At 38.5% G+C, this 23526-nt stretch overlaps 1 protein-coding gene across 2 annotated transcripts in view; it reads right to left on the minus strand.

Annotated features, from left to right (window-relative positions):
* Positions 1 to 23526, minus strand: part of lmbrd1 (LMBR1 domain containing 1) — a 68422-nt gene that overhangs the window by 18007 nt on the left and 26889 nt on the right. For both annotated transcript variants that reach the window (XM_080037412.1, XM_080037411.1), the window contains 4 exons: positions 16589 to 16677; positions 11323 to 11396; positions 3107 to 3232; positions 2411 to 2563 (listed from right to left, as the gene is read on the minus strand). In XM_080037412.1, coding sequence (XP_079893538.1) covers positions 2411 to 2563; positions 3107 to 3232; positions 11323 to 11396; positions 16589 to 16677 — 442 coding nt within the window. The remainder of the gene's footprint in view (positions 1 to 2410; positions 2564 to 3106; positions 3233 to 11322; positions 11397 to 16588; positions 16678 to 23526) is intronic.

Below are 23526 nucleotides of genomic sequence, written 5' to 3' on the forward strand. Positions count from 1 at the left end.
GTACATTTGTTTTTACTTAGAAGTGTTTACAATCTATCACTCCTGCTTGCCAGGACCTCTGACATATCCATATCAATTAAAAAAGGTACAAAACAATAATGAACAAAGTTAATTAAATAAGTAATTTACATAAAAAACATTCAACCAAATTAGGTTTGACAAAACATCCCTTACTATAACTTTTCAATGACTGTAGCAAAGCATCAATTACAATCAGGAAACTGATAATCAAAACACTTTTTCTTCCTTATTTTTTATGTTGCCTTGATATGAACAACAATATAGTTTGGAGGCCAGACAGAGGAAAAATACAGTCATTTAAATGCACTGATTATGCTGCCCTTCATTTTAATTCAACCAAACAAGAGTAAAAAAAAAGTTTGGCTATTAAAAAAGTAAAGTGCTAAGGGCTTGGATCCATGAAAAAAAGCTTTCAAATCATCAAAATATGGGATTTAGTCTTAAAATGAAAAGTTGACATTGTTCATAAACAAATAATATAGCCTTGCATTTTATAATTATTATTTGTCAGAACAACCGTGCTTGAAAAACTACTTTTTACCTTTGTTTTATGATCCCATCAAAACCGTATTATACTGTATTTTGTGAGGTCCAAACACTGTAGATCTTCCACATGCTCAACAAGTAATTTTCGCCCAGGCTTGATTTTAAATAAATCTTGAGAAACAGTGGCGCTGCTCTGAAGAAATCACAATCGTTTGGCGTATCATTCTTTAACAGTGCCTGAGTATTCAGTAAATTCATTCCCCAACTCATTACTGTTTAAATTTGAGTCAGGGGACTCAACCCCTTGGTTTAAGACAAAAACAATTCAGACACCGGTTAAATAATGTTCGTGTGCATGCCTGAAGTGCCGTAAAATACAGAGGAATGAGGAACAGTGAAAGTAAAATGGAAACTAGGAAAATGTTGGAACTCATACTGTCCTTAATACAGAAAATGTGAAGTGAAAACAATATTAATCTTTGCATCAACATTGCTTTGCTGTGCAAGAATGGGCAAGCATGGATGCTGTTATAAGCACTGTGCATCTGGGTGTGCATGAGTGGAGTGCATGTGCAAGGTGTGGAAATTATTGCAGTGAATCATTACAGTAGCATTTTGGTCAGTCCCATTACTCTTCCCGAGCTGAAGCAGGAATTGTATGAGGCGAAAAATAACTTTGTGATCTGTAAGGTGCAAACGGGGAATAGAATATTATGCGACATGTGACCCCCACAATATGTTGCCAAGGCTGAACATCTGACTATTTAAAGTAGAATAATCTTTTTAGAGACAGCCTGTTTACAAATGCATAGTACAATAAAATCAGTAAAAGATTTTCAATTGTTTTAAAAAAATATTACTTCCTGACCCAAACCCCCGATCAAATTTAACCGGGATATGTATAGTCATTATTCCTTTATCTTAAGCCATATAATTTCAAATAAAGTTTTTTTTATTATTAGCCTTAAGGTTTGAATATATTGTATTCAATGAGTCCCTAGGAAGGCACTTTTTCTACAATCTGATGGTTAAGCTGGACAAAAAACTGTAGGAAACTGTGGAAAATGTCAGTATACAACTGAACAATCGATCAGTTCCACAATTTAATTTGGAATGGTTAATTTTTGCTAGTTGATTTAGTGAAGGTACCCACTAGGGATAAGGCGTGCTGAATTGCATAGCACTTTAAAAAAATATCTCAAATCCTCATCAGTGCATCATCTCCAGATTTTTGCCTGGGCAGAGCCAGTAGAAGTGCCGGTACAAACGTGTCCAAAGGTAATTACGATTTTTAGGTCTGAAATAAAATGGTGTTATAACCTCCTTCCTTTCCCCACCCTGTTAGGAAACATTTGAATATGGGAACAACTATATTAAAATTGCACATGTGAGGTCCAGGTATTGGTTGCCAAGCCCAAAAAAAGTCAAATCAAAAGAGAAGTGTGTGGTTGCTTTGGTTTTTCCCCTGGGGATCCATGAGTACCTGCCTGAGCAATGTGAGACTCCCTGAGATACTTCAGAGTAAATTAGGTGAAGAGACTACCCATGGGAATTGGGTAAATATGCAGTTGTGTAAAGTAGAACTAAAAGTGAATCTAGAGCAGTCCAGATTAGAACTTGAGCACAAAGAAATAGTAAAGGAGGAAGATGTTGAAGCTGGCAAAAAAAATAAAAAATAAGAATACACCGCTATTACGTGAAGAACCACAAAAACAGCTGCAGGAGACCTAACCCATATAAAAGGCCACAACAAATATTAAATAATGGTATTGTTTAAGATCACATCCAATATACAGACTTTAATATAAATGGGGTTTACCTTTGCATACAATTGAGTCCATACAAGACATACAGTATACTCTACTCCTGTGAATGGGAGCCAATTCCATAATAGGAGACTCACCTTGACAGGTCTGAGAGCACTGCCCACTTTAGTGCAGCAGTTCCTCTCTGCAACTTCGAGGTGTCTCCCCCTGCGCCGGAGGACCTGCAGTTTGCCCTCCAGCTCATGCAGGTTGTTTCTGTCCCTTGAGGAAAGGGGTCGTCCATCTTGACACTGGAAAGCAGACCAACAAACATCCAAATAAATATAAACTTTATTGGGGTAATTTAAAGGTGGAGTCAGGGATTCTGTTTTTGTTGGGGGGGGGGGGAGGGGATGAGAAATCCACTCCTTGTTCAACTTAATGTTGGCAACTGATAGCTACAAATAATTTGTTTTGTTTTTTTAATGACTTGTTTTTCCTAGTCTTTGCTGCTTGCATTTGAGATGCTGGTTAATGAGGACAACGCTAACCATCCATAATGTCATGCTAAAACAGAGGAGCATGGCAGAAAGATAAAGGGGGAGGGACTGATCAGCTGGAGGCAATACATGTGTAGCTTTCAATGAATGTGTGATTATACACAACATTATATTGAAGTGTAAAAAACAAAGTAATATTTTTTTTTATGAATGTAATTGTTGTTCATGTAATGATGTATATCTTTTCCTTTTCTATCTTCGTTCCATGATGTTATTTCACGACTTGTTGATAATATGATATTGTGTGTGTGTCGTGTATTGCACCAGTGCTTTGTGTCATTGGGTTAGACCAACCTTGGATTTCAGCTTTTCTATCTGATGCTCAACATCATCAATGTCCTCTGTGTTCTCCAGGCGTTCATACTTCACACTCCGTGTGCCTTTTATCAGATTCAGCGGCAGTACGGACATACCATATGCCTGAAAGATAGCGCAAACCTTCCATTATAATCACACAGTATTGTCGTATTTGGATGGCACATATGGCACGTGCATCCACCCACACATACCCACGCCTGCCTGTTGAAAAACTCCTGTGTGGAACACAACAAAAGTCAAATGAGGGTAATTAAACACACACACACACACACACACACACACACACCCCCCATATAGCTTCTGGCCTCCAAGGCTGTGTAATTTTTGGTAGAGGAAAAAGTTTAAAATGGTGGAATCTATAATTGTGCTGAGGTTTATTGGTGAATTTTTCTGCAACCATTTTGTGTGGATATCACTGCCTTACATCACTCTGATACAATTTACAGCTTAACAGTGCCCCCATGTGACAGCACTATCCTCTGTGCAGGATTTGATTACATTTCCAAGAGTGGGACTTAAGGGAGAAATATCTTTAGAGGAGGGGGCATCATGGTGCCATCAATGTTGACTGACATGGAAATAAATAAGGTATACGCAATGTATAAATTATAAACAATGACTACTTGACATAAAGAAATACACATACACAGTCATAGATAGATTCAGTGTCAGCAAAGAGACAGAGAGAGGACATGTGCACTAAGGTCAAGACATTTTCAGCTATTGTTGGGCTTCAATATCCTGAAGGGATGTTTGAACTTCAATTAAAAATAGGGGACATCTTTAACACCAGGAAACAGACAAATCAATAGAAAATAAATAGTAACAGCACAGCAACAGGCCAATGCTTTCTTGCTCTCCCTGGGCTGTCTCGCTTTAACCAACTTGGAGGAGAGCCATTTTATGGGTTCATAATAAAACAAAGGGGCCTTCTGTGCAAAGAGATACCTTCAGCCTCGTCAAAAGATGCTGCCCTCTTTCTTCTATTGTTAAAGTGGGAGAAACATCTGACAAAAGAGCCTATACTGTTCCAAAAACAACTTTTACTAGTTTTTGAGTGTAAGGTAGCATTAGGAGAGTCACATGGGATACTAAGTCAGGCTGGACTATTATTAGTCTCTGCTGTGGATCTCTGCTACGGGGCGAATGTCACCTCCTGCAATGAATCATTGAGCTGTTAAGGCCGGAGCATGTGCCGAATATCAAACACACACATAAAAGGAAAACCTGTCCCAGATCCCAAGAGAAACATCTCCCTTCTCCTCAAATGTGCAACTGCATGGGGGAAATATAAAAAAGGGAAGAGAAAAAAAAAGAAGGTAGAGTGCACATTTTTTAGCTTACACATAATCATGTTTGCTCAGTAAGTTATTATTAAAAAAACAACTGTCAAAAATAACCAGAAGTAGCATGGATCAGGGTGGATCCAAGTGTGTGTGTGTTGTTCAAAGGGGCAGTTACTGGCTGAAATCATTCAGAGAGTCACATGATGGCTGGGTAGGAAGAAGGAGATGTCGGTGGCCACGAGTCTCGTCTCCTACACAAGCCTGGTCTTTGTTACTCTTCTCTAATGCTGATGGTGGAGCCAGAGGGGAGGAGTTAGAATACATCCCCTCTCTCTATATTCTCAACACCTTGCGATAAAGATGTCAATCCAGTATATGGTAGCTCATTGGAACCATTCAGTGTAGAAGTTGGCTATTAGATGATTCCACTTCAATTTGACATGACCAAGTTCATGCATTTCAAAGATTTAAAACTCAACACATCCCTATAAATCCTGCAAGTTGGGCAGCACCGCCAATTGCGCTGGCTTCACTTATTCCATTTGATTAATAAGGAAGATTCGGCTGGAGCATTAAAACAAGACACGCTCCACAAACCTGACACAGAGCAGCCTTGTGAGTGTATCCATGTGTGTCTGAGTTAAGGGGGATTAGGGGTCATAAAATCATACTCTCTCCAATTCTGTATAAGACTAAATACAATTGAGATGCTTGATAATTGTTAACCCTGAAAATGTTAAGGTGTTCTGGTATTTTACAAGTCATTTTGTAAGTATGTGTTTTACGTTAAGGAAGTTAAAATATAATAGATAATAGCCTAAGCGCAGCAGCTTTCAGCACATTAGCATGTTGGAACATTTACACATGTGAAGGAAAGGTTCACCAAACACCAGATGCCCCTTCTAAGCTGTGTCTGGTGGTGACTTATTTTAAGGTGAAGTCACATTTTTATAAATGTGATGTTAATGTGCACAAGACATACTTCTTCTTTATTTCTTCTTGACTCAAAGAGATTGTAACTTTATTCCAAATATTGAGAGTATGTTGCCATGTTTAAGACAAGGTAGGAGCAGGAGCCAAAACTGGAGTGTGTTTTGGATCGTTTAGAGACTGTTGAGGTGCCAGGTGTATGACTACTTGCTTGTTAAAAGCTTTTAGTACCTATGACACTGATCTCAGAGCCCCAAACTTAAACAAGGAACTCCACCACAGCAATCATCTTTGATTTTCAAAATATATCACTTTTAGGTCAAGCAACAAAAATATATATAAAGTGACCTCAGTTAGTTTTTTTGTTTTGGTTTGTTTATTTTTTCCTGATTCCTATTTCTATCTACCTATAAATTGAAGTACATAGTACATTGAGAGCTACTCAAAACCAAGTCAAACTTGTTGTATATTTACACATACTTGGCTAATAAAGCTGATTATCTTCATGTGTCTTTCATGTGAAGGGTCTTTCATATGCAACATGAGTTTTGTATTGGACATTTTGATGATTTAGCGATAACTTGCTTATAATAATCAGATTTTTTTTTTTATTACTTTTTCTCAATCTTCTGTATTCAGTTTCATGAGACAATTCATATACTAGGCCTATGTAAATCTACAACATGTCCACATGACTTACAATCAAGAGACCCATTGAAGTAATTAGGACCATTTAAAATGAAAAGGTGACTGGGTTGATCAAGTATTTTATTTCACTTTACATTCAGGAGTAGAAGGATTGCTTTCTTTATGCTGAAGGACCTAACTAACAGTCATTATAATAGAGGTCATGACTGACAAAGTGGAATGATCAAGACGGCACTCCAGGGTGACACCCTTGTATTTAAATATTGAAGTATTATTTAAATATATTTAAATATTTAGTTTGGTCAATTCACCAAATGGGACACAGAGAAGCAGCCCATATCACCTAAATCCATATGTAAACCAATAGTTTAGATCCAGTGAAGCAAAGAGCAGTATCGACAGTCGGGCTTAAAAATAATCTTCAGAGCCCAAAGTTAATAGCCTGGAAATCCAGACCTGCCGCTGGCAAATTTATATTTGCTCAGCCTGTTGGTCTGGACACGATCCATTGGAGCGCATTAACTATGTCGGAAAATTCTGACCTGCCAATCCAATCGTTCTATCTGATATGGCCAGGCCAGAGCCCTATGTACGTAACCGTATGATGACACTGCTGGGCACGCGCTGTTGAAGCCGTGATAGCAAACAACAAAGATGGATGTGGATACGTTGTTTGAGTTCGAAACGGCTTTGGCCTCGATACTTAACGATTTGGAAGACGGCACTCAAATATTTCATTGACAAGAAAGAAGAATTTTCTGTTTTGCCGACCGAACAGGGCAAAAGTTTAATTTGACGAGTTAATCCCACTGTTCGCTAAATGAACGGGGCTAAATCCGTCACCTTGTTCATTGCTCCGAAGTGCTATCCACTTGCGTGCAGTGGTATTTGAAATGCACGCGTAGGTGCCACGCCTTGAGCTGGGAAGGCATATTGATCATGACCAGACCCTATATCGTTCTAGATGTGGGTCTGGATTTCCAGGCTATAAAGTTAGTGCAATATTCAACAAAATTGCTAAAATAATGTATTGCTTGGAGTGATATCCAAGGAGTTTCTTCCAGTTTTCCGTGAAGGACAGCTGAAGCTATGATCTTATGAGCCAGAAACTGTTTGAGCTACTGCCGTCAGGGAGGCGGTACCGAAGCCTAAGGGCCAAAACCCAGAGGATGACAAACAGTTTTTCCCCCAAGCAGTCAAGCTCCTGGAGAAACACACTACCCCCAAACCATCCACATGCACACCACAACAACAGACTGGTACTTAACCACATACTTGTCTATTGTATTTGCACAGCATTTATTTATTGCACAATAACACTACCTGTGGCTGCTACCACTACCACTTGAACACCCTACACTTCGCACTTTATTACACCTCATTACTTATTATTATTATTGATGCTGCTACTTATTTTATATTTTTACTTAGTTCTTCTTATGGTGTCTTATCTTTATCTTACTGTTGCTGCTGTGTGAATGTTGAGGAACCAAGCCTAAGAATTTTACTCTTGTTTACTGTACAATAAGATGTAATAAAAGTTATTCTGATTCTAATTTCTAAAAACACCCAAACCTTGAGAAACATATAAATAAGCAAATAGAGAGTTTGTTGTGAACCCTTCAGATAATCTGACATGTTAAATGGATACTGGGTTTTCTCCTGATACTATGCTTAGTAACATGTCATTCCTACTGAAACAAGGCAGACCAGCAGATACTTGCTTGACATAGACTGAAGAGTATAGCAAAGCCTTTTGCTGGAAGGTTTAGGTTATACCATGTTCTCTTAGATGTTGTTTTGGTAGACCATTTTTTTTTACATCGGAGATTTAAGCTACTGTCACACTGTGAGCTTTAATGCTAAAATGGTTCTGTTTGTCTGTTCACATTATTTCTTAAACATGGTCAATATAAAATTCCAATGTGAACTGTTCACAGCCCTGAACTGACCTGCATGGGCAAAAGAATAATAACAAAGAGATCATGCGCAGCACTCATGCGAAAGTAAACATAGAGGCCAATGAAGTCAGCATTTATGCTTTCGTTTATAAGTCGATGTGCAGTGGCTGATAACAAGGACGAGGATGAGGAGAGAGAGAGACAAATATTAAAAACATTTATTTTGCAGAGGATTGGGTTCTACACCTCACTGTCCCTCCACTCCCAACTATGTTGACCCTTTGGCACAATATTACTTTTCATGCTTAAAAGTATTTTGATATGGGCTAAATGAGAGCTTTATGAATCCTGTTTTGTCTAAGGTTGGGTAAGAATGTCAGATTTAAAAGATTATTTTTGAATGGACTGCAATTTTAACTGAAAGGCTTCTCAGGTTGCCTTCAAGCTTTAGAGCTAAAGACTAAAGACCTATTACCTATTATTTAGGTACAGTAGAACAGAACAGTGCAGACCAGTACAGTACAGATCACCCCCAATATGGATGGTAATGATACCTTTAGAGCAAAGATGCAGATATAGAAATGAGGGTAAGCCTGCATCAGTATCTTAATGTCTTTTTACGTAGTTCTTCAAATGCAGTTGATAATATGTTCCTTGTAAAAGTTAAAGAAAAACACAATAAACAAGGCTATATGCATTGTTAAATGCCAAGTTTTATACAACATCCAATTACAGAGTTTTAAACTTCAACCCTATGTAAAAAAGTAAATGGGTGGGGATAGGTAAAAATTATAAAAATCCTAATTTAAATATAAAATCTGATATCAAATAAGCATCAAAGGATTGGAGAATCGTAAAGTAAATATATGTGATACCCCTTCTGATTCACTCAGAGAGCCCATCTTTCCAGGTCAATCTCAGGGCCTGTGATTCGATCAACAGACATTAATCTTCCCAAACTTTTCTTCTGCATCAGCGTCCTATGGCTGGCAATTTAGGAGTGATAGAAAGGTAGGTCCAGAGGAGACGGAGCCATGAGATTCACAAGTCAATATGTTAGCCAAGCTTTTAAATGAAGCCATAGGATTTCAAATGATGCATGAGCTTTGATATAAGCCATCACTGTCTCACGCCATCACTGTCAATCAAACAGTGGGAGATAATCCAGAAGGAATGTGCTTGTGCAAACATTCCAGTTAATATGAAAGAAATTCATCATTATTATTTACATTATTGAATAAAATCCTCACCATTAAAAAGTGACTGCTGCAGTTGAATTTGACTTTCATCTGAAATCCAACGCAAAGCTAGGTAGTTCTTAACTTGCTGAGTATTGCTAAAGGTGCAATCTCTTAATTCAACTTAACCCTAACATAAACAAGTGTAGCCCTAACCTAACCAAAATTCAACAGCACGGACGCAACAACAAAAACCTGTTTAGTGGGTAAATTCAAAGTTAAAAGTAACATGAGCAGATGAAATACACAATGTAGTTCTCTCATCCCATATTTTAACAAAATAGTGCAGATATTTAAATACTTGACATTAGAGTAAATTAGAGTAAACAAGAAGACTACACCAGTGTGCTCACAGTATACAGTGGAGAAGTAAATAAATAAAACCTATTTGACCACAAAGTATAATCTAATCTAAAGTTAATCTCTAATTGATATTAGGTAGTTGTAGGACTGGACATGTACCAGATTATCTAAATGTATCATTAGTTGTGAATTTACTGATGATTACATGTTTTACCAATAGAAAAATGTTGCCTTTAAAATTACAAAATGATTGGTTCAGTTAAGTGAAAAACATAGTCAAAACTGCAGAAACTATTTGCTTATAAAGGGTGCCTCCGTTTAATGTACCAGAGGGCCAAAATAAGACTAGAAAAGCAGTACAAGCTGTAGCTTGCTTCACTTTGCTGCATTTACTTTAAGTGCCCTAGGCTGCAGTGTTATATACTGTTTACATCAGAGTTGCTTGCATTAAGGGCACATGGCTTATTCTGTGGTAGTGATAAATTAGCACAGGAGGGATGGGCAATATTTCCATTGCTTATGGTACCCGTCACTTAGATTCCATTAAGCTAATAAGGCTGAATAGTAAAGAATGATTAATTGCACAGCTCTTTACAAATATGGGTAGGTTGCCACCAAGAATAGTTTTGCCGATTGTAAATAGGAGTCAGTAAAGAGCAAATAAAGCAAATTTAAGGAAAAAAGGTGAGATAAAATGAGTGTCTGCATTATGGTTTGTGAGAATAATAGAAGGAGGGGCAGCTGCTGATGTCGCCCCAAAGGCCTGATGCCTTTGATTGACTTCATCAAAAGAAGAATCATCAAAAACAAAGACGCAATGGAGCTTTGATTTCCACAGGGCATTCAGAGTCAATAGCAACAAGGGGTCAGTGCAAATTTGAGCACACTTCCATTTTCAGTATGTGAAGGGTAATTATCCCCTCTTTAGTGAAGAACAGTGGATCAAATTCCTCTACTCCTTAGAGGGAGTATATTTCAGTAAAGGAGGTTGGTTCTACAACTTATTGAATAGGCGGTGTATTATTCATTAAGAGCACCACATTCAGTTGTTGTGTAATTTGTCAAATGGGACTCTTTGAGCGTCACAGAAACTGGATAGATTGGGGTTGGCTGTCACTTTTATTCTCACTCCCTGAGATGATACACGAGTAGGTTTTTTGTATTTCTCCCCAATAGGCACTACTCTGTGTTCCTCCCAGGCTCACACGAGAGCCGTCCCCTCAAGGGAATATTTACAGTCTAGTTACCAAGATTACGGCTATGAAAAATGGACAGCATTAACAAATGTTACAGCGCAGTCAATTTTCCTGATCCAGGAAAACAATGAAAAACTGCAGAGTGCTGAGGGAATCAAAATATAGGCAAATATTAATAGACACTGACGTAGATCCATATATATATACACACACACACACACACACACACACACACACACACACACACACACACACACACACACACACACACACACACACACACACACACACACACACACACACACACACACACACACACACACAAAGAAGAATATAGGAAAGGAAACCATTCAAACAAAATAATAAATTAATCAATAAAAAACTAAAACTGTAAACTGCACTACATAATAATATTCTACAAAACCAAACATGCATTGCCAACCATGACATATGAAGTAAACAATTATGTTGAGAAAGTCTGATAAAGGCAATATTATTCTACTTAGTCTTTCTTTATATACCACTAAGCTTTTTATAGAAGATGTCTCAATTATCACAGGTCCTATGAAGCTGCAGGGCGGCACATTTGGAAACCATCCGATTGGATGATTTGCTCTAATTACTGTGCAGATATAGCTCCACTGAACACAGAAAAACAACAGTAACTGCTTGTGTAGGTTTCCAACTCACGGTGTAAGTGATCACTGCCAACATGCCAATCAAGGTCAAGGTGCTGATGGAGAAAGACAGTGCAGGTAGACCATCTGCAGGTGGAAAGACAGGACAGTCATTAGAAATGGGACCTTGACCTCTGACAGAAACACCAATGAATTTCTTGCCACTTATGTAAACTGGCAAGAGCCTACTTTCCGATATGCGTGTGTAATTTGATGGTGTTCGAGTCAGCTGCTTGTGTTTCAAAGTCAATATTAATAGCTGAAATGTTTCAAGCATACAAACCTTATTCCAAAGACATATGAACTAAGTATAATTGCATCCAAATTTATCTGAATATTCTAAAGATGCTTCTGAAATAGTATTGCCGCACTCTTGTCTGGTTTGCTTTTACTCCCCCACTGTGCCGTGCATGTAATTCAAAAGGAAAAGGAGTGCTGTGATTTTTTAGTGCAACACAAATGACTTTAATACAAGGAGACTGCTGTCACCAAACTGAAGTGGACACAATGGATGAATAAAAATGATTAGCAAGCTAATATTACTCAGCAATTTGGGATGGGAAACAATTTATTTAAAAAGTAAAATTGTGGGGGAGTTTTAAGGGAGGGCTCCACTGATGGAGCAAATAGATTCAGTTAGCTATTCATATGGCATGCTACTCACACAGCCTGTGAAAATAGTCCTACAATGTCTTCTGTAGCTCTGAATAAGCTTTGTCAAGTCTGAGAAAATAGATAGTGATGTTATTGGGCCCCAATATTTCCCAGGTTAGGATATGGGTTTGGAGACATATTGAATAGAAACCCTGGCGTTCCTTATTTTCAATTTTGAAAGAAGTGTGAATTTGTCAGGTAAGGATGGAAGGTATCTAAAGATGTTTTTGGGGCATTTTGGAAAATGTAGGATCCAGTAGTTTTGGAGCTTTAATCATGCTAAGAGTTTAAAGGCAGGTTATCTTGGTATATAGTGCTATCATTTTGATTATTCTATTTTAAATTTGTATTTTGTGAGTCTCCCATACAATGTAAATTTGCTGGAGTACCTCTGTAAAATGTATCATAAAGATATCATAGAGCCTCTACGAATACAAATAAACTAACTGCTAGATACCATCCAGGTTAGTGAAACATTTGTTTATTTGTCATTTGGGTGAATCATCCTTTTCAATGCTTTGAACGTAATCCGGAACCCCCATAATTTAATAAGAAAATAAAATTATTCACTTCAAATTTAATAATGGGGTTCCAGTTGAAATCAATTTAAAATTGATAGTTCTGAAGAACAATTGCAGCGGATCTTGGACTATAAGGATATGCCGTGTGCTTATGTTCTTATCATAAAATCCAGGGAATTAATCTCCTTGAAAGCAGTTGAGAAGAATGTTATTCACAAGGACAAGGACAATGCATGATGTCGGCACCCCTTGGAATTATTATATGCCTGTAATAAATGCACCATAGCAAAGTCTTCCTCTTGAGACACATCTGGTCACCATTTTTTGTCATCATTTTAAATTTCACACATTGTTCACAAGTGTTTTTTCAACAGCTGGATCTTTCAATGCATGTAGGTTTAGTTGATATCTGTCACCTTTGATTGAAGCAGAAAAGGGACCACCCATTAGGCAAGGGCAACAGTAGGTGTCACACCAGCTGTCAGAGCTGGAGTTTTGAAGACAGGGATTGATGGAGAGACTGATTGCCTCTCTCCCCTGTCAAGATCCCACCTGTTATTGGGCTACATGTATAAGGCTGCACAGTTGCCCCTTTGTAGATATTCCACCTCCTCTCAGCAGGAACTTTGTGGTGCCCAGACCACCTGTCAGCATGGCCATTGGTGGCTCTCTGCTTGCCTTTCTCCTTGACAGAGGCAATATTAAGTCAGTATTCAGGGCATGTATAATGTGTCCTGTGTATACCATTTATCACATTCTTTTAGAGGCATTTCACAAGCAGCAGGACAAAGAGGTGGAAAATGGAGATAAATTGCATGCCTGCTCCATATTGTTTTGTATGCAAAAAGAAAGCTTTGAAGTCTGACAGCTGTGCTGAACATTAACATTTAAATACTTATGTTTCCTATTCCCGAGTGTTTCATTGCGATTTAACTGCTTTCGCTTAGCGGTGAGCTCGAAGAAATATATTTACACAATAGAGCCATGTTGTGCATGGAGAACATTTTGGTCACGACTGTAAACAAAGCAAAGGATAGACGATTGCTGCCACTCTTCTTGGTTTTCGGAGTTTCCGGGGATCAAACAAGAGGGAATATTGTCTATTATCAGTGGTGCTTCCCGATATGTACAACTACGATCTCCATGGCAAAATAATGTGGTAGCTCTTATCTCACCCTACATAATAGCCCTTCAGACTTGTGTGCATGCATGAGATGTGTACAGAAAAGTGTTTATTAAGGAGCTGCTTCAAACCGAGAACCATACTGTGGAATGATAGAATCCTCAGAAGCCATAGAAAAAAGCTGTATATTCAACGGATGGGATATACTATACTGCCATATAACAGCATGTTGAGGGTTATAGCAATACAGGGAAATACTGTATATCAGACACCATCATAGATGTTTTTCTCTTTTTGTGGGTAAAGCTGAAAAAGTCATATCATTTGGGAAATGGGATAAGAAAGTAAATATTTTGGACATGCTCTAGGTTTGATCCAACAGTTTAATCACAATGCTCATACAGAGGCTGTCGTAAACTTGAGGGATGGCAGCAAAATGTCAAAAGATCAATCAAGATAAGATCACAGCATCAATTCATCCCCCTTGCCATGCATCTGTCAAAGACGCCTCACTAGCTTCTATTTTTACCCATACTGTTATGAAATGCAGCAACAAAAAATACAAACATTTGAAAGTGCAATCTATATGTACATAAATGATTAGCTAAAGAAACAGGATAGTTTAATTGAATTAAAAATAAACAAGACTGAATATATAAAGGACTGCTGGAACTTTTTCACATTGGCTTTCATTTTCTAATACAAAGTGTTTCTGAAGGCATACTGGAAGGAAATTTTCTATTCCGAAACCGCTTTGAAGTTAGTTTGAAGTTGGATATTTGACAGACGTCAATCATGGATGTGTTAAGAGGACATTCATCAGCAGCGTCTTCTTGTCTCCATCTTCAAACTAACTTCACCGCATTGTCTAATTAGAGAGACTTCACGGTAGTTCCTGGTTTCCTTCAAATATATATTATTCTAAAATGACATAACGTGTACAATTGTGGAGCACAGCATACCATGGAAAATAAAGAAGTCCCAACAAGCACACAGGAGCATTTAGTTATGTTGTAAAGTTTATCTTCTGACTATCATCATACGCTCCCCTTGATTACCAGTGTTTGAGCTAAGCTTACCTGGATGAGTGACCTTTGCCCACTTCTATATAAATAAATGCAAGCAGTTAAATAAAAGGTTGCTGTCGCCTTTTCTTGCATGAACAATCGTGGCCAAGCTGCCAGCCGGGTTGAATGTCAAAAGTCCCTTTCCTTTACATGATTAACCTCCCATCTGGACAGAGAACAGATGATAATAAAATTATCATCTGTTCTCTAAAAAGGGATCATCCTAACATTTCTTCCTCAGCAGTTGAGCAATTTCCCTCTTTGCCAAATAAGGAAGGTTAGGGAGAGCATGTAGGGGTCCACTATTGTGAGGAGAGGCAGATGGTTCAACTTTCTCCCTGATCCCCAGATGGCAAAAGGCCAGAGGACTGTTAGGAGTCCACAGTTGGAAATGCTCCTACACTAGCATGAGCATAAGCATAGGCAATGCGCCATTCAACAAGTGACAATGGCCCAAGGAGGGTGTCTTCCAGTGTGGCGGATCACAGTCAACAATAACTATTAGATTTGTTTAACTGGTTTGATTTTTCATTGATATTTAGGCTATAAAGCTACCATTTCTGAAATATTGGTAAATTCAGTCATTTATGTAGTAACATCTGGTAATATCATGTTAATGTAATGTCTTGTCTTGTCAGACATTTTTTTCTATGACATCAATAAAAAGGTGGGTCCATAAGGGTTCATACAGCTTTTTAAGAGTAACATTCAAGAACTCTTTTCAGAACTTTTAAGATAAAAGTTCTACTTTTTCAAGAACCGGAAGCTTTTAATATCTTTGAATTAAGCATTTTAAAAACTCTCAAGACTGTGTATGAACCCTGATGAGTTTCTGACCAATCAAATCAATGAAGTTGTAAACTGTAATACAAATCAATGATTATTTTTGTCAGCTTTGTAGTGAAGCTTTAAGACTTCACCGGTGGAATTATGAAGGTGTATTGGACTCTGAGATCGTATGTAGTATAAATGTTCAAAAATTTTAGGAATCGGTTCATCCTAGCCTGAGACAAGGCAGGAAGAGTGTTTTGTGGTCTCACTGTCTAACCCTACATTTTACCATGTGTAGGGTTAGGATTAACAGGACAGCTAGGCCAAGGGAAGACTTAGGAAAGACTGAAGGAAGAAAAACATCATTCATTGTATTATAATAGCGATTCTATAATGATATAACGCCGGTTCCGTATGGGTGAAGTATTCCTTTACTCATAAAGAAAGTATGCACACATTTTTCTATAATCTTACATGTATAAACGCGCATAGTAAAATCAAAATATTATCTGGATGTGGGTACAATCAAGATGTACTAAATATGAGCAAATTTCAGATGTGCCGGGAGGAAATTGACCATGCACCTTGCTTAACAGAGTCATTGGTATAATTCAAATCAACACACAATCAAAATATGTATTTGCCAATTACTGTAATTTAGACCTCATTTAGTGTGTTGCATCCCAGCTTGTTACTGTATGCCTAAAACAGTAGAATCTGACATGATTATAATTCAGCAACTAAACTTTGTAGCTAACAATGAGTAAACGTAAGACTATTGAAAGATGTTTTTTGTGATGAGAAATTCACACTAGAGTAAAAAGTGCCTACCAACCCTGTTCTCCCCTATGTCAAAAAAATATCTTCTTGACTTTACACTGACCAATGAGATGGGATAATAGTCGGAAGATAAAATAAAATGGTGGTAACTGTTCAGTAAAAATAATGGAGATTGAGCAATGGATTTAGACATGAATGTGGCTTTAAGGGAGCAGTAAACGTAACTAATGAAGCGGTAAGTTTTAAGTCAAATTATTCATTAAATAGTTTCACTTTTGTTTGAAAACTGAATTTGATATTCATGTTACAGAAATAGCAAAAAGAAGACCCAAGTAGAAAATAATAGGAAGACAAGATACTTACTACTACTCCCAAGCTCCTCAAAAAGGTGCTGCACTTTGTCCCATTGAGTTGAATTCTGAGCAGATGGGGCTTGAAGTGGAACGAAGGCTCTGAAAGCAATGACATATTACATTTGTTAGAAGTAAGATAAGATGCATTAGATTACCTCCAGGCTGTCACTGTCCACACAGCACAATATGCTAAAGTTTAGTCTTTTTACTGACAATGATGGTTTTGGCATCTAGTATATTTTGTATACAAGCCACAGAAATTCCACAAAAAGGAATATAATAATGGAAAGACTGCAGTACAGTTTGAATCACTCCACCACCAAAGCTCTCAGTGTCATTACTGTTGCTGAAAGATGGCAAGAGAGCCAGAGGAATAAAGACAGAAAGATACACTGCTGCTAGTTCCTTTGAAAAACAGTGACAGTGTATTTTGAAAAATCTTAAGCACAGTTTGTTGTTAAAAAGGCAACACATGGAAACTTCTTGTTTAGACATGTATATCCCACAACACAGACATTTTATGTTATATATACCTGAATACTCAGACATAAGAAATGAAAAGAAAAAGTTTTAACAAGATGTTCTCAATTTCAGAAAATAAATGGCCCCATTCACACTAGGCAATCTGTACTGTGCCCAAGCATATTTGACACCTAGGGTCTTGTTCGTTTGACAAGTGTGAGTGCTTCAAAACGTGCTGAAGCATGGTACACTTCCTTGGCCCAGGCCTGGTTGGAAGAGGTGGGCTAATATGGCATGGTACAGATGATCATGTACAAGCAAGTGCATAGTTGACAGCGTTCCTGCTGTCAGTTTATATGCAACTATTCCCATAGACGGACATTCAAAAATATAAATGTGTATATAAAAATGTACGGCGTTTGCGTTGGTCTGACACTATTTAGATCCATAGATCCCATAGAAAGGCCTATAAAATGTCCAAAGTTTCCTTTTAATCTAAAGTTCTAGATATATAGTTGACTTCAGAAAGTAGTAAGATCACTTCACTTCTGCACACTTTATTGTGTTGTGAATGTAATTTAAAATTGATCAAACTACCAATTTTGCCCATCAACCTACAGTCAATAACCGATAATAGGATTCATGGCAAAAAAATTTCAAAATCAAAAAATGAAGTCCCTGAGTATGTGAAGTACTTTGCATTAGTCCCTTTTGTAGCAATTACAGCTTTGAGATTTGTTGGGTAAGTCTCTACAAGCAGATTGGATGGGAAGCATCTATGAAATATAATTATCCTGTCTCTACACAGATGTTTGATGGGGTTTGAGTCTGGGCTTTGGCTCAGACTCTCAAGGACAGTCAGAGACTTGCCCCGAAGTCACTTCAGCCAGCGTTGTCTTGGCTGTTTGCTTCAGGTCATTGCCATGCTGGAAGGTGAAACGTCACCACAGTCTGAGGTCGTGTTCGCTCTGGAGCAGGTTTTCTTCAAGGACCTTTCTGTTTTTGGCAGCATTTATCCTTCCTTGTCCATGTCGCTGAGAATCACCCCCAAAGCAAGATGTTGCCACCACCATGATTCACTGTAGGGACGCTACTAGCAGGTGTTTGCTTGACATAAGCCCCTTTTACACAGCCAGTGAAAGCCGGGAATATGCCGGCCTTTCGGCCCTCCCCCCAGCTGTGTAAATGCGACAGTTGCGGAACGAGGGAAGAAAGGTGCGAGTGATCGTTCCGGGAATTTTACTACCTCGGGGGGTAGTAAGATTCCCGACACGATCAGTTCCGCCTCTCTGTTTAAATGCTCCAGCTTGTTGTTGCGGAACAGGGGGGCGTTTGACGTTCCATAGTCTACGTTCTAAACATGCGACCATGTTAGCAGTTGAAGGACGTGTGTTTAACATTAACCACGGCGGCCTGATGTCCCGTAAAAATCACCAAATAAAAGGAACGGTGTATAATCTAGTTGATCATAAGGTCCGTTGCTCAATCCAAACCCCCGCGCTTCATTTTGCAGAGTGTATGAGTCTATTTCTGCCCAGGAGAAGTTGTACAATGGAAAGCTAGGCTAGGCTAAGTAAGGGATAAAGTATAGCGAACGGGTCACTTGCTAGAAATAAAGACCGACAAGCTGAAGCAGGAGCCCGACGCGCAGCGGAGGGCTCTTGTTCAGCTTGAAGGTCGACCTAGTAACGGGGGAATAGTCTGCTCGCCCCGCTAGACTGTCTGCTTCAGCTGACTGAAGGCTCCGGTGTGACAGGGCAGCTGGTGATCAGGGTAGCTGGTGGCGGTAGCTACGTAGATGCCTGATCAAAAACCCGTAAACGTCAAATGTTTAATATGTTCATGTTGGCCGTAAGAATCCAATCTACTCAATATCGGTTTACACTTCCATAGCCTTTGAGTGGAATATACAATTTGAGGTAAGATTTGTGTCACAGTGTGCGTAACCAGCACGAAGCTTCGAGCCAGCTGTTGGCTGTGGTGGCCACCAGTTACCCTGACACGACCAGATTAGTTCGTGATAGCACATCAACAAATACCACCGATCGTATTTAATATGCATCACTATGTTTCCCACTCATCACTATACATTACTCGGAACCCGTCCAGATTGTATGACTCTCAGTTTGAAAATCGGAGGACAGTAAATTCAGAAAACTAACGCGTTGCGTGGTAGACTTTTCTTTTTTCTTTCGTAGGCTACTGAATACATCCTACTGTGCGTATGGCATACTTTGGGTAGGCTATGTGACTGAAAACTGTTTTTATCATGATGTTTTAAAATAAACCGACAAATGAATGCGACATAGAGACCTAGTCCTGGTCATGTGTTGGATTATCTGGTGGTGACAGGCTTGGGAGGATATGGAGCTAGACTGTCGATGCCTTGTCAGTTTTAAATTGTACATTTAACGCTATTATTCAGATTTAGGCCTAGGCATAGCCTACTTCAGAAGGATTGGTGAGTATTTGTCCATACGCTTTTAGTGAAATGTTGTTTGTGGTAAGCTATTTGTGTGTAACCATTGAAGCGTGGAGGTGTGTGCTAGCTGGGGTTTACTGTGATATCAGTTTAACTTGTGAATGATCTGTACTACCGTGTTTCATACCGTTTTCATATCATCACTAATGTGTTTTTCAATACTCGGAGCCTATCGATGATGTGACTGATATCACATTACACTATTGTCAATGTATAAGGAAAACAGCAGCATTTTGCTATAGTAGCCAAAGTAGGCTAGTTAGTCGAGGTGGACATAGAACTGCAATTCGCTCATTTTACGTTTTTTTTTTATTATTATTATTTTTTTAAATGGTGATAATAACAAACTAGCACAGACGTTGTTCACCAAGCTCGTGGCGTACTGATAAAATTCTGACACTGAATAGTCGAGATAGATATGAGGTTGCTGGTTCGCATCTGACAGATACTGATTATTTTTATTTTTTGGTTGGGGGCAAATGTAATGATCCAGATCAGGGCAACTGGTGACAGCAGACTCGATGCCCGCAAACGTGAAATGATTATGCCTACATATCCGATCTACTTAATATTTAGACTTCCATAGCCTACAGCTTGTTAGTGGAACAGTGTGAGGTAAGATTTGTGTCACACATGTGCGTAACAGCACGAAGTTTGGAGTCAGTTGTTGGCTTTGGGGCAAATCGTGGCGATCAGATTAATTTGTGACAGCACATCGGCAAATAACCTACCACCGATCGTGTTTAATATTGCATCACCCACTCATCACTATGATATCCTACATTACGCGGAACCATCCAGATTATAAATGACTGTTTTTAAATAGGAGGACAGTAGCCTATAGGCCTACATTTAGAAAACTAACGCACGGGATACTTTTCTTGTAATTATAATTTCGTACTGAATACATAGGCTATTGTTCATGTTGTCTACTTTGGTTATGTGACTGAAATAAGCTTATCATGATGTTTTAAAAATAAACCGACAAATGAGTGCGACATAGGCCTAGACGAAATCTTCCTTGTTTATTTGTTGGGTTATCTGGTGACAGCTAGGAGCGTGTAGGTGACTGTGTCGATGCCTTGTGAAAATAACGCAAACGTAAATAAGTTGATAGGCTGTGTGTGGTTTAATACAAGATGTTCTCGTCAGTTTTCAATTGGACATATATCGCTATTATACGGAACTACTTGAGAAGGGTCGGGGATTATTCTTCCATTCAGCTTTTTGGTGAAATGTACAGTTTGGGGTAAGCTATTTCTGTGACAAGTTAAGCGTGGAGTTGGCTGTTATCTGTGGCTATGTGATAGTAGTTTAACTTGTGATTACACTTGGGCGACTAGCCTACCACAGTGTTTTCCTATCATGAATAGGCCTATGTGTTTTTCACTACTCGGAACCTTACAGTCATTGCTTAGAACCATTCTAGATTGTACATGTTCAAATTCCAGTAGGCCGATTGAATGATAGTAAGTGTTGATGTAGCCTAGACCTAGTTTGGTCTGGCATTGGGAGACTAATTGTAGAAAACAAACCATCAGGGGCGTGCAGTCTTTCCAAAAATGTTGCTATTTTACACATCTGTGGGTTTTTATTACAGGGTTTAAAGGCTTTGGACAGCGATAGTGAGGGATAGTTGAAGTGAGATATGGTGACACTATGCATGTGTAAGTAGCATATTCGATAGCGTGATTATGATTATTTCTGTTACTGACAGATGTGAGTGTGTTGGCCTATTTCTGAGGTGTTTATTTGTATTACAGTGTGGATCGTGTATATATTTTTTAATGTTGCTTTGTTGTAGGCCTATTTATTAGTCTGTGTGAGTGGACAGGTGAGTAACCGTGTAGCTAGTAGGAAATGATGTAGCCTACAGGAGATAGGTGAGCCAGGTGTAATATTTGAGTAGGCTATAATTCCAGACACTTTGCTGGAAACTGGTCTGATCTTTTAACCAGAATATAACATACGCCTTTTCTAAAGAATATATTTAACAATGACGTTTAAATGTCATTGTATATTGTAGGCTACTCTGTGAAAATGCCGTAAGGATGTTTTGAAAGTAGGCCTACTATAAGGTCTAGTTGTTCTATACATTCTATAGGCCTAGTGTACAACACTGGCTGTAATGAGGGACACTGTTTTGCACTGCTTCTGTTCAATAAAATGTTGTTTTAAAATCCATTGTTGTTGTATTTTCTTAAGTGATGTGTGACCATCGGTCGAGCTGTTACAGGGCACAGAGCATTGTATATTTCAACTGTGATTTTTCATAGTTGTGTTAGGGCCAGACAATGCAGGCGAATATGGTTCAAATTTTTACTTAGATATCATCATGAAACTTTCCAGTTTATTAATATAAACATTTTTACATGAATGGTTGAAGTAATAGGCCTATACGCATTTGCATCCTTATGTTAGATAAAGTCAGCAAAAATCTGTCAAAACCTTTATTTTATTTTTTACAGCCTATTAGTTTCCAAATGTACAAAACACATTTTGGATACAGCCCCATGTTTTCAATAGGCTATACAAAAATTCTATGTCTTAAAAATGCATTTCCTGCATGTTTTAAAGAAGAAACAACATGAACTAATTGTTCAGTATAGGCAGGTGCTAAGAATGATTAAGGAAAGTTAGGTGTGTGTGTGTGTGTGTGTGTGTGTGTGTGTGTGTGTGTGTGTGTGTGTGTGTGTGTGTGTGTGTGTGTGTGTGTGATCGATCATGCAGCTGTGGGAACGACACTGATTTGTTACGAGGTAGGCTAATTACTTACCTTCAAATCTGACCAATCTTATCAATTAGCAGCTTGCCAGGATTTTTGGTAGGCCTATATAGGGCCGATTTAATTGCCACAACTTTGTGGGTTAGTGAGGAGAGACAGCGACAGAGAGAGACGGATAAGAGACAGCGACAGATATAGCGACAGATAGATTGTGATAGTTATAGATAGATTGAGAGATAGATAGATAGATAGATAGATAGATAGATAGATAGATAGATAGATAGATTGAGAGATAGATAGATAGATAGATAGATAGATAGATAGATAGATAGATAGATAGATAGATAGATAGATAGATAGATTGAGAGATAGAGAGAGCGATTAGAGTTAGTGTTTGTTTGTGAAAAAAAAAAAAAAAAAAATTGTATTGTGTTGGTGTGTCTGTCTTGGTAAGTGGGGCTGTGTGTATTTGTTGTCACTTTTTGTCTTTATTTGTTTGTGTGTGTGTTAAAGGGTGAGGGTATTACAGTATATTCACAGGTGTGTGGTTACAATAGGGGAGAAAGGTATTGAGGGTATAGTCACAGGTGTGTGTAAGGTGTATAGTAAGTGTAGTAAGATTAAAAAAGGGAAAGCGAGGATGGATCCCAACCGGGTGCGTGAGCTCGTGGCTGTGCTCCTCCATGGCACTTATCCTAATGACTTGACCCCTAAGCAGCGGTATGTCATAAAGAGGAGAGCGGCGTCTTTCAGGATAAAGGGTAAGGGTGCATGTCATTTGGCCTTAGGAAAAGGAGATATGATAAAAGACGATTAATCGTAATAATATAACATTACAATTCTAGATGGAGAGTTGCACTATATATGCAGGCTTCAGAGAAACCAACCGGAGCACATGGCTAAGGTGGTTTCGTCCGCAGCAGAGGCGAATGCGCTGTTCGTGGAGTTCCACAGCAGCGCTATTGGTGGGCACTGTGGGAGGGAGAAAACCCACAGTGCCATCATCAGCCGCTTTTACTGGCCTGGAATGGAGAAGGACATAAGGAAGTGGGTGAGTTGGATGTTTTTCCAATGGCTGTAGAGTACAAAGGTTTGATGTAGCCTAAATATATTACTTAAAATGTATCTCTTGTCTGTAAATACAACTAGGCCTACTAACTTATCCAATTATGTGGATAACTTCTTCTGATACTATACTCAAAAGACTTAGTTTTCAACATTATCTTTCTGTTTAGATTTTTCAGTGTCCAGAGTGCCAGGCCAAGAGGGCCACAATAAA

Source organism: Ammodytes marinus (genome assembly GCF_949987685.1).
Source record: "Ammodytes marinus genome assembly, chromosome: 11".
Classification (NCBI taxonomy): domain Eukaryota; kingdom Metazoa; phylum Chordata; class Actinopteri; order Uranoscopiformes; family Ammodytidae; genus Ammodytes; species Ammodytes marinus.